Source organism: Microtus ochrogaster, chromosome 24 (genome assembly GCF_000317375.1).
Source record: "Microtus ochrogaster isolate Prairie Vole_2 chromosome 24, MicOch1.0, whole genome shotgun sequence".
In the NCBI taxonomy this organism is placed as follows: domain Eukaryota; kingdom Metazoa; phylum Chordata; class Mammalia; order Rodentia; family Cricetidae; genus Microtus; species Microtus ochrogaster.
The window spans coordinates 8,414,507-8,427,024 of record NC_022024.1 but is presented as its reverse complement, the minus strand read 5'-3'; the positions used below and the strand labels follow the sequence as shown (position 1 = coordinate 8,427,024).

General features: G+C 53.7%; 1 protein-coding gene across 1 annotated transcript in view; it reads right to left on the bottom strand.

The window, feature by feature from the left end:
- Nucleotides 1–10,425, bottom strand: part of Ctdsp2 (CTD small phosphatase 2) — a 21,991-nt gene extending 11,566 nt beyond the window's left edge. Inside the window, exon 1 of the mRNA XM_005357947.2 lies at nt 9,842–10,425. Coding sequence (XP_005358004.1) covers nt 9,842–9,905 — 64 coding nt within the window. The 5' untranslated portion in view covers nt 9,906–10,425. The remainder of the gene's footprint in view (nt 1–9,841) is intronic.
- Between the last annotated feature and the right edge of the window lie 2,093 nt (nt 10,426–12,518).

The following is a 12,518-nucleotide window of genomic DNA, read 5'->3' as shown; positions in this document are numbered from 1 at the left end:
CTCTTGAGGGTCATCAAGGCTGAACTCAGCTTCCCCCAACATGGCTGCTTCCCCTCAGGGCTAACAAAGGCTTTGCCTGTTATATTCCACAGCCGTTGGCCCATGGCCGGCAGGTGTTTAATAATTTCACCAACTGTCTGACTACAGGGCCTCCAGCTAAGCCCTGGAGAAGCCTGCATTCTTCTGTCATTTCCCAGAACTGGGAACAGAAAAGCTTCCACATGAGAGGAAGGAGGTACTGAAGCAGCTGGGTGACTGAACCAAGCCAGAAGGCTTTCTGGGCCACAGCCAAGTTTACAGACCTGTGTTAAGACCCCTGCCATCACAGCCCCCGATTTGCAGGAGGAAACTGAGACAGTTAGTTCATCAGTCTGTGGGGGTGGGGGTGCCACATGGAGGTATGACAGCAGAATCAGAATTTGAACCCAGAGCCATGACTCTCAGGCATTTCCCATCAGCGCCTCTGAAAGGGACACTGGTGCATGTCCATGCACTATTGCCAGGCTTGGGCAGAGCCTTCCAATGGCTCCTTATAGTTCACACTCTGCACTGTGTCCCTGAGAGCCAGGAGCGGGCTAGTTCCCCGAACAGTGTGTCATGGGAGAACCAGTCCACCTCCCCTGGAGAGGAACGGGGCAGGCGCAAGAGTGATCAGGTATGAAGGGATTTTACAGTGCACAGTGTCCTCAACAAGGAGGTAGGGTCCCCCTAGAAAGCTGCTCAGCCTCCTCCCCACCCCATCCTCTGTATGATCCTGCCTCCTGAGAAGTACCTGTTCTTCTTGCCCTAAACCTCGGGATGCCTGAAAAGGCCAGCAAAGGCACAATGGGGAAGGCAGCCCTGAGCAGAAGAGCCAGGTCAGCACCTGATCACCAGCCCTCCAACTCAAGACTGCTGGTTTCCTACTGAGGCAGCCTATAGAGAGAGGCCACTAGGGAGGTGCCTCTCTATGGGGCTGTCTGGTTGGGGTCCAGGCTCTGCCAGCTACTGATTCAACCATGCAACCTTAAGTTTCCTTGTCCATAAACCGGGTTAGTAGCAAGACCTCATTCAGGACAGCCTAAACATACGAGTAAGGTCCTGGACAGCCTCTAAAACTGAATAAAAGCAACACTACTAACTGGCAACAGCCTGGGCCTCAACTGCAGGCATCAACATGAATCGGAGTTGACGTGGGTCTCATTCCAGAAGCCCAGCAACAAGGGATTAAGGGTCTCCTACCCACATCACATGGTTGAAGTTCAAGGTCAGATGAGGGAAGAGTGCCTGGGAGAAATCCCCCTACCTATTCCCCAGTCCAGCAAAGAACTCGTAAACTGTAGATGGTACCCTGACAAGCATCACTTGCCGTGAACATTGACCTCTCCCCGTGCACCCCCACAGCCTCAGTAAGAATCTCTGCCTGTAAGAAGCATGTGTTTGCACATGTGTGTGTGCACGTGCACAAATGAACCCTGGCCTTGCCAGGATAACATTATTTTTAACCTTCTGAAGGTCAGGTCCAGCTACCACGGTTGCCAACAACACAGCTTTGGATCCTAGGAGTGTCTCACAGGAAATCCATGCAGCCTTGGACGGGGCAGAAGGCAACTCCTTGAGCTATGGGACTTTAACAAGACCATTCCCATACAAGGACGGTTCACTCCTTCCAACACCCCCAAGGACCCCCTCCCAGCTCCCATCCCCCACAGCAAAGGGCAGGGCTGGCTCCCACTATAAAATGGCCTCTCTGAGTGGCCTCCCTCCCCTTTGCTATTGGAGGAAGGAGAGTATTTGGAGCATTTCCGGCCCTTCTTGGCCTGCTGCCTGGGCCCTGCAGCCAAGACACATCTGATTGGGGTTCCCTGTGGAGAGGAGTCCTCCCAGGTTGTCAGCAAGAGGCATCTGTGTCTTGGCTAAGGACTTGCTGCGAAGTGCCAGATATATGGAAGGGTCCCTTGGTCCAGCAGGTAAGTGGGCAAGGAGACAAAAGAGGGCAAGAGATGCGAAACAGCTCCATGGGCCCAGAAGACTGCAAACAACGGGAAGATACACTCCCGATCCACAATGCCCAACCACAAATGTGTTCCGCTAACATGGCATACAGGGCAAAAAGTAGATGTGAGTCTCACTGCATGGAGTTTGCGCCACAGGACTCGGCTCACACCGGCCAGCGTGACCTATGCTGGGCACTGGTAGTCCCCAATCCAACAGCGTTTTGGTTCCTTATCCCTGGGCAAGAGGTTGCCTCTCCTCTTTCTTTCCTGTGTATGTATCTGAGGCAGCCCAGGTAGTTCAAATTCAAGTTATCTTCAAATGCCTGCCTGGGCCTAGCGGTCTCAGGGCGGGGTCAGTCTTCTGCTTCCATGCCTCACAGTCTGGTCACCCTCAGACCGCTGGGGTCTCTGGTCTCAATTTCAGGGACCTTCTTCCCCTAGGAAGATCTTAGTTTTGGAAACAAGGATTCCCAGGCACCTTGATTTCAGAAGGTGCCTCTAATGGGATTATTGGCAAGAAATATAGGCAGATTTCAATATTTAAAAAAAGTTTAAAGGTGTGCTGGGGGGGGGGGGCAAAATAGCAGGTTCTGGGCCAGCAGGGACAAACCTGAAATGACATTCAAAAAATTGTCAAGGGCTAGCGTCTACCTTGCCACACACAGTGCCAGCTAGAGCAGGGGAACACTGCCGGGTACTGGACGGCACGCAGCCGCATTAGCTCTCCCACTCCTGAGGGGGACAGAGCAGGCTCACGGGTGGGCTAAGAGAAACCTGACAAGCAGGACACAAACACTACCTTGGTGGCAGTTCAGTGCCATCTTTGTGGAGAACCAAGAAGAACCAGTTTCTTCCTAGGCTTCCTTTGTTGCCTTAGGTTGTCAGACACAGCAGGAGGGCAGGGGTGAAGCTCAATGGGTTAAATCTCCACCAGCAAAAATTAAAATAAGTTAATTCTGGCTTTGGCACAAGTACTTACTGCATGTGGCCAGGAGCCTCAGTTTTTTCCATCTGTGAAATGGCAAGAGGACCTCTAAATCAAAGAGTGAGGATTTTAAGGGCTTCTGAACGCGCTGGCATAAAACCCCAGGTATTAAGATCAGAGCACTTCCAGTCTAGGGCCTCAGTCTCAGAAGGTTCACAGTATGACACCACTGAGATTTATTTCAGAGGCTGCACAGCAGAACCAGTGGGACAGGGAGAGGCCTGGGAAATGGATGTAGACACACAAACTAATTTGTCTGTGTGTCTCTGCCTCAGAGGCTGGCCAACCTGTTCCTCCTTCAGGTTCGGGCCTCCACAGTGGCTTTCTGCCCACTTTCAGGACCCCTGTTCCTTCCCACTCGCCCCTGCTTCCCCTACGAGACCCAGCCAACAAGAACACACTCTTGTATTCCTGAGCAGTTCTCTGTAGCTCTGGGTTCATCTGCAGGCCAACAGGGAAAGTCTTCCTGCAGAGCACTCTGGGAAGTGACTTCAGAGCTCGGTGTACTGGCAGCACAAGCAAGAGGGCCCTTGCAGGGCCTGGGCAAGGGTGGCTTCCACAGGCCAGTCCAAGCAAGACTGTTCAGCCCTCAGCAGACTCCTCCTCCATCTGACAAGTGGGAATTCCTTCTATCTCCTAAGGTTGCTGAGACAAAACCCTAGTCAGAGCACCAGGCCCACGGTAAGTGCTCTGTAAATACTGGCTGTGGCTATTCCTGAGTAAGCAAGGACAATCGCTCTGCCCATTCATTCACACAGAAAACTCCTCCAGTTCCCAGAAGAACCGCAGGCTTCCTGAGTGAATCTGGACCCTGAGGGGCATCTGCTCGGGCTGAGCAGGCAGTTGGCTTTGTTGAGCTTCCTGGCTCTTCTCCCAGGACACCTGTCAAGATCAGGGGGAGCATTTGGAACACACAGGCCTGGCCCACCTGCTGTGCTCTGAGTCAGTGGGTCCCAGGTGTGTGTGTTGGGGGTGGGGCTGTATTTTTAGTAAGTGTCATAGGAGATTCTGACGTGCATGTCCCTGGCTGAGCGCCAGAGAATTTTAAACCCCTTCCAGGATTAGAAGGCAGTTCAGCCAAAACCCCAGCAGCCCTCTCCACATCAGATCCGATGGGTTCAGACCCTTAGGCCCAGGAGGAGTTGGACTTGAGTCTGGTTTGCCTCAAGGGCCACTTGTTTACTCCAAAACCGAACCAAACCCCAGTCAAGAGATCTGAGTTCGCAGTACCCCTTGTCCCCTCAGTCACTAGGGAGGAGGGGCCTCCTTCCGCCGCTGAGCAAATAAGAGGTGGATGCACACAGTCCCTTCCCTGTGGCACACAGCCTTTTTCTCACTGAGCTGGAGCCATGTTTGGTCCCTGGCAACAGTGCAGGTGGGTAAGAGCAAATTCAACAGGATGGAGAGTCTGTCTCTAAGAGGCCGGGACAAGGTACAGGTAGGAGGCAGGAGAAGCTCATGGGCTCAGTCTCAACACTACAACAAAACAAAAGTGGTGTGTATGTATGAGAAGAACCACTGGAAGGGAAAGGAAATGTCAAGTCCACTCAGATCAGGTTCAAGGCTAATTGGTAGGAAAACTAACCAATAAAAAGAGAACACCCACTCCTGCCCAGAGGGAGGCTGTCGTGTCCACAGGAGCCATGCTGCAGAAGGTCTCATGAAGGCTCACTCTGGCTTGAAGGGCTGGATACTCAGACAGGAAACTGTTCTCTGATTCCAGTCTCTGTCTCTCCCTTGATGTCTACTGGTTTCTTTCTTACATCTGCCTGTTGCAAGCTCATCTACATCACAGTTGGGAACTAGCTTTCAGTGATGAACATGTGAGAGAAACATAACCACACCTTTTCTCAGTCATGTCTAGGCACCCCAGAACTGGCCAGCTTTAGACATGATAAAAGCAGTTTAATGCTCTCTCAATGTGTTCTACGCTCAGACCAAAGTCATAAAGGCCAAGATTAAGAATGTCTACTTGTCGGGCAGTGTTATCTTATGCCTTTAATCCCAACACTCAGGAGGCAGAGGTAGGTGGATCTCTGAGTCAAGGCCAGCATGGCCTACAAAGCAAGTTCCAAAACAGTCACAGCTACAGAGTGAGAGAGACCCTGTATCTATTTATCGACAAAAACCTATCTTTCTCATTGATATTAAGAGTACGTAAAAGATGGCTCAGTGGTTAAGAGCACTGGCTGCTCTTTCAGAGGACCAGGTTCAATTCCTGGCAACCAAATGGCAGCCCACAACTGTCTGTAATTTAAGTTCCAATAGATCTGACTCTTTCACACCAATGCACATAAAACAAATATATATGTATGTATTTATGTGTGTGTATTTATATGAGTGTATCTACAAGAAATCTGAATCTCGCTGAGCTCATTAACTCCAAGGCAAGTGAAGACAGTGGCAGCTATTGGTAGTTCCATCTCTAAGAAGGTTTAGATTCCAGCTCCCACCCCACCAAATCACACAGGCAAAGAAGCAGTCTACAAGAAGACTGTGGAAGGCTCAGAGGGTAACCCTTCCAAGAGGCCAATGCCCTCCACATCAGTGTCCCCTCAAACCCTGGGACACTGTCTTGGGCAGAAAACCCACACCACTGAGTACTGTTTATACAGTGCGTCTTTGGGGGTAAAGCAGGAGGGCAGACAGCAGCCAAGCTGCGCTTAGGAAACAGTAACAACCAACACTAACTTCCCTACACAACCCTTGGTCTCACTGCCTCACCAATCCCAAATCAAACATCCCAAGACAGAAATAGCGGAAGAGAGTGAAGGAGGAGATGCTGTCAGATGCACACACAGCCACTTCACGCGCTGTCTCCCTTTCCCATACAAACATTTCTATTAAGTCTCCACAGAAAGGTTGGGAGCATTAAATCTTGTTAGAAATTTGTCTGTCTAGTTAGTCCCCCCAATACTTTTTTTTTCCCAAGATAGGGTTTCTCCTTGTAACAATCCTGGCTGTCCTCAAACTCACAGAGGCCCCCCTGTCTCTGCCTCCCAAGTGCTGGGATTAAAGGCGTGCGCCACCACCGCCCAGCTACTATTTCCTTCAATAAAATTCACTACGGACTGACTGGGAAGGCCTCCCAGAGAGTCAGCTGCCACCTCCTTTAACTGCCCAACCTTCTCTAGCTGGGAGGAATGACATAGGCCCGCCCACACAATGCCTTTTTCTTTTCTAAGATTCATTTACTATGTATAGTGTTCTGTTTGCACACCAGGAGAGGGCACCAGATCTCATTACAGGCGGTTGTGAGCCACCCTGTGGTTGCTGGGAAATGAACTCAGGTCCTCTGGAAGAGCAGCCCATGCTCTTAACCTCTCAGCCATCTCTCCAGCTCCCCCAGGGACTTCTCACCCAGACTCTGAAGTCTTACTTAGTTTAAACCTAAGTCAGCTGGCAAACCGCAGGCCGGGTACATTTACAAACTCTGTTGTGTAGAAGAAGCACTACCCTGGGCTCTTACCGTGCAAACAAACACTAGCTTAAAAGGCCTCAACCAGATTCCAGGATGATGGAAAGCCAAAGATGGAGGAGCATCTCCACGACAGGGAGGGGTAAGACTGACGCTGTTACCTCCCACCCCTAGGCTGGCTGAGGAAGGCCTTACCCAACACAGATGCTGGCAAAACTCCTCTCAGAGCTTTTCCTGGTAAAGGCTTAGCTGCATCTGCAGGCTCTTATGGGAAAAGGAAGACTTTCCCCCTTCTGTGGAAAGCATGAAGAAAAACTTGTCACTACGGGGCTGCAGAGATGGCTCAGAGGTTTAAAGCACTGGCTGCTCTTTCAGAGGACCTGGGTTCAATTCCCAGCGCGCGCGCGCACACACACACACACACACACACACACACACACACACACACGGTGGCTCACAACCACCTAACTCTAGCTTCAGGGGATGGGATGCCATCTTCTGACCTTTGTGGGCACTAGGCACCCACGTGGTACACAGACATACACGCAGGCCAAACACTCATATTTGTAAAATAAATTTAAGAAAAACTTGCCATCATTCTGCTTTTTAGGGATAGCAGTCTTGGAGAAGAACCCTCAGTGTAACTAGCTTCCAGACCCCGCCCAGTTCCAGATGTGAGCAGAGCAATCCAAAGCTTAGGTCACTCTTCCGAGAGTGGGCACAGGATCATCCCTTAACAAGTCGTTTCCCTCCCAATATGCTGCTGAACTGAGGAGGCCTCACCCCTGTCCTCACATTGGCCTATCACAGGGTGGAGCCTTGTTTCCTTTGCTTTCCCCCATCCGTCCCAGCATCTGGGTGACATCCTCACATGATGCTGTAGTAAGTGCCCATTCTTCCCAAACGGATACTTATATTTTTGATGTCATACACAACCAGCTCCTTGCTGTATCAGGGAGACATTCTCCCATCTGCTTGGAAAGATGATCCAATTTTGATGCTTTTATCATCAATGACTTCAGCAACTTTGTTCCACTTCCCCTACTGTAATTACTTTTGAATCATCAGCGCACACCAGGCAGTCTTTAAGCTCAGAGAACAGAATGAGAAAAAGGAAAAAACCGGCAGTGGTAAACAACTTCACTGCGAGGCCTCTCGAGCCAGAGGCAGCCTGCTCCTTTCCGAAATCAACTCATTAATAAACTGTTCCACAGTGCTCCCTTCCTCTTCCAAAGGTAGATGAGGGTTGGTTGGGGAGGGGCAGGAACTCCTAACGGAGAGGAGAGCATTTGCTCCCTCCCACTGCTTTGTGTTTTAAGACGCAGGTTCTGTTTGTAAACGATGTACAACTGAGCTAGTTGGCTTGGTTGTCGGTGCCCAAGCAGTCCAAAAGAAAGCATGCCCCCCCCATGCAATCAAATTTACAAAGGGGGGGGGGCACGACCAAGAAGCAAGCCTCCTCCAGGAAGAAGTTTGAAGGGCAAACCACATACACAAAAAAGGAAAAAACAGAAAACAAAAACACAACTCCAAGAAAATCAACCAAGCCAGCAACCCGACACTGTCAGGAACTCAGCTGCTCGGCTCTGCTGCCATGGCACGGTACAGATTCCCCATGTACCCTGCTGTGGTCCTGCCACCCTCAGGACACCGCCAGGAGACCCTGCGGGTGGGATGAGGGTGGTGGGTGGGAAGGAAGCACACTCATGCGGTCCTGGTTTCCCACTACGTCCCCTCCTATGTCCTTGTCCTTCTTGATTTCTTCACCTCTGCCTGAAGCCTGGGTCCTTTCCCTGGGACGAGGCTGTGAAAGGAACTGGAAGACTCTGGCAGTAAGTTATAAATAAACACAGGCAGCCTCCCTTTGCAGTCCTTAGCACCACACACAGGCCAGCAGAGGCGGTAAAGTTGCTGCCTGGGATCACACAGCTGGGTCAGCGATGCAGTCAAGAACAGGGATCCTGGCAAGGAGGAGGGGGCCTTCCTGGGGCAAGATCTGAGCAAGCAGGGCTTCACCTCTCCCCAGCACTCGCCGCTGCTTTAGACGAACTGCTCCCCTTCCCCCATCCTACTGAGGAATTCCAGAGAGGCTGGGACACCATCGCAGCGGCTCTGCCCCTAGGCTAGGCAACTTAGGTAGACTCCTTGGAAAAGTGAACCCCAAGGAAAAGTGACCTGCTGATTAATATTAATCAATAGGGGGATGAGGTCCTACACTCAGGCCCCACAGCTGACAGCCTTCCAGGGTCTAGGCCTCAGTCTACTGAACTGTGGCACGGGCCTTTTATGCCCCATTAGAGTAAAGAGAGCGTAGCAGCGCTTGGGATTTGGTCCCAAGAGCGTGCTTTCCACTCAGCCAAGGAGCCAAGTGACCGCAGTCCTAGGAGTTCACCAGGATTTAAAAAAAAAAAAAAAAAAAAAGCAACAACGCTGGTCCTTACACTCGGCGGAAATTTCTACCAGCTAGCTATTTTGGACACAATTCTCAGAGCCAGATGAACGGAGGGAAGGGGAAGAGTTTCAGGGGACCCCACTGTGATCAAACCGAGCGATTCCACCTTTTCGGCCCCAACCTCCTCCCCGCCCCCGCGGGAGGCCGAGGCCTTCGCTCCAATCCCCAAGCACACCCCAGAGAGGGCCTGCGACATCCCTGTCTTCTCCAATCCGACCCTCCCATCCTCCAGCCCCCCAATAGGCGGGGGTCGCGAGCCCCTGCCCACAGACAACTCGCACTTTTTCGCTGCGCGATTCAGAAACACGCCGGGTCCGATGCCATCCGGCGAATTATGTAACCAGGGACACCGCTCCCGGGCTAAACAAACGCGGCTCTGTGTGTGCGTGCAGCAGCGGCCCCGGGGGAGCGCACCGGGCAGGGAGGGGCTCCTGCCGGGCCTCGGGTCGGGCTCGTGGGCTCCGCCGAACGGCCCGAGTCCCGCGCCCAGCGGTGACCGCGGCCCTCCCCCTCCCCCCACCGTCGCCCCCGCCTCGGGCCGGTGAACTTCGCCCCGAGTCCCCGCGCGCCGCCACGGCCGACCGCCCAGGCAGCCCGGGCTCGCGGGCCTGCGTGAGAACTCGGCTGGCGGCGGCGTTCCAGCTCGGGACCCCCCCACACCCCGTTCCCTCCCCGCGGCCCCCCGGACGGACGGGCGCGCCGCGATGGGGAGGGGGAGAAAAGTGATCACTCCAGAGCCGCGGCCCGGGTGGGGGCGGCGCGGGTGGCCTGGCGCGCCGCGCGCCCCCGGAGTCTCTGCCCCCGGGGGGGAGGGGTGGCCCGACGGGTGACAGCTGCGCGGATGACACCCTCCCGCTGGGCGCTGGCAGCCCGGGCCTCGCTCGAGCCCCCCCACGGGGGTCGGGGTGCCGACGGGTGCGCCGGGGCTGACCGACCCAGGGTCCCGCCGGATTCTCCCGCCCCTCCTCGTCCGGGGGGCGACGCAAAGTTTTGGGAAGTTGCGCCCCTACCTTGCTTGGTGAGCACCAGGGCGTCTTCCCTCCGCGCCTGGGTGATGATGGAGCCGTGTTCCATCTAACAATCCCGCGGGCCCGGGCTGGCTGGGCGGGAGGACGCGCGGGCGGGCGGCCGGGCGCGCGGGCGGGCTGGGGGGCCTGGGCGGGGGCCCGTCGGGCTCCGGCTCCCGAGACTCCGACTCCCACAGCTGCTCACATCCCCCCCCTCGCGTTTCCTCCCCGAGTCGGGAAGGGAGGAGGCCTGCACAGAGGACGGACGGCCCAGGCAGCGGCTCCCCGGTGTCCCCAGCCCCGATCCCCCGGTGGCAGCTCCGGGCTCCTCAGTTTGGGTCCAACATGGAGAATCCGGAGCGAAAACAAGAGGAGGAAATGGGACACGGGGCGGTTTCCAGGCTCCCCCCTCCCCTCCGTACTCCAGATAAACAACCCGCGGCTGCAGCGCCCACCCCCGCGCTCCTCCCCGCTCTTGAACCGGCGTCTCCACGGCCTGCCGGCGCGTCCCGCTCCGGGTCAGCGTCCTAGGCCCCGGGACCCTCCACCAGCGAGCGGCAGGGGCTGCGGACCTGGCAGAGGTTTGCTATTTTGTTACGGAAAAAGCGAATCCCCGAGGGGGGTGGGGTGGCGGGCGGGCAAGGCTGGCGGGGGAGACTTGAAACCGCTCCGGTACTCCAATTGGTCCTCTCGCAGAAAGGGGGCGTGGCCCCTCCTTACTATGCGGTGCAAGGACCCAACAACATTCCAGTCGCCACGGCCACGCCCCCGGGCCACTCCCCGCTTGCTGGGCTGCCGCCTCCTAGTCCTCTCGGCCACACCCCCTTCCCAACTACTTAAAATGCCACTCCAAAGATTCCGGGTCCCTGTTCGGGGGCCCAGGTGTTTGTGTTTCTATACCTTTCTCGCCAAGGCTCAATGGTTCTGCCCTGCGAAACCTGGGCAGGTGGAGAAGCCAAACCTGGGTTCGAGTCAATTACGGCATTTCCTGCTTAGAACCCAGCGCCTTATATAAGACTATCGCCTATAAATCTGGAAAGGAGTGTGAAGGGGACGGAACCAGGACTCCAGAGTGTAAGAAATGGAATTGACCCCTGGACTAGGCGACCTCCACACTAAAATGACCCCTTATGTGCCAGGACACCGTAGGTGCCAGTCACTCCCAAATCAGGCATCCCATTCTTCTAGCCCAGCTCCCCACCACCATCCCATAGTTCCATCCTGCCTAGTGGACGCAGACAGCCCTTCCTCATTCTTTAAGCCTCCAGGCCCGGGCTTGAACTCTCCAACTGCTCAAGGTTTCACGGGAAGGCGTTCCTTTCCTCTTCTAGGAGCAACAGCTCCAAAGAAGCGGTTCGAACTCCATGTCAGGTCATTTAAAAAATTTTTGTGTGTTATATGTGCGCCCCACTGCACTGGAAGAGATCTGAGGACATTTTTCCAGAGTCTATTCTGTCCTTCCACTCTGGAAGAATCCAAACTCTGGAGATCAAACTCAGGTCATGAACACTTTCATGGGAAACGCTCTTATAGTCTGAGTCGTCTTGTTGCCCCATTTCAAGTGTTTTTTGGTGATCTGTCCTCCATAGGTTGCCTTGGGAGAAAGGGAGTTGCCCAGGTCGGTGCTGATGAGACTGTTAAAGCAGTCAAACTGTAGTGATGACTTCAAAGTGAAGTTGAGTGGAACTCACCCTGCTAAGGAAGGCCAAGACCTTATTACACGGGAGATGGGGGCACCAGGTGTGGCTCTCCACTCTACTTCTCATAGCCTGACATTTGTCTCTCCTAATCTTGTCCAAGTAGGTCAAAACCTACAAGGTGATATCGTCATGATATGTATATACCCATGTTCCTTAAGAGTGCGCATGCTTGCCTGTTCCTACACACACACACACACACACACACACACTACTTTTTTACATAACACCATTTTAATGAAAATGCTGTTTTTTCCAAAATGAAAGCAACTGTTAGAGAAGCTCTGAATGATGCTTATGTAACTCTAAACGTCTGGGTTCGGGTAGATCCTAATTCATAACGGGAAAGAAGCTGGCGGAGGAGTTCAGACAGATTTGCCTCCCACCATGAAAACAATAGGGTCGGTAAAGCTCATCTTAACGGGCGGCTAAGGGGCCTTGGTAGACTTTGGCCCAGGCCCTCTTACGAGGTAGTTCAGTGCAGCGAACAGTACAGGCAGGGCTGAGTACTGAGGAGACCTGCTTTCCTCTTCTGCTGGGTGAAACCTCCCGTGTTCATTTCCTCATCCTTAGGTACAGTCTCTCCGCTCTTATATTCACAAAGTACTTCCATAGGTATTGTCTGGCTCCTTTGATCTTTCATTTCGAGGTTAGCAGAATGGATATGTTCATCGTTCAGAAGAAGAAACATGGTCTGGAAAGGTTAATTGATTCAGCAGCAGCAGTGGGGGTGGGGTGGCGTACACCAGTAGTCTCAGCACCGGGGAAACTGAGGCAGGGATGTCATGAGTTCAAGTCCTTCCACACACCTTAAGTAGGAACTGCCTCCCTTGAGACTGGGAGCTGTCGGTGTCTTGTGTATAACCTGATAGAACAAGAGGCACGTTTGCCCCGCGCATGTTGACTGCTTGTGTCCAGGGGCACAGCGGCTCACAGCCGGAAGTACATTTCATATTGTGAGACAATGGTGATCAGTGCTTCAT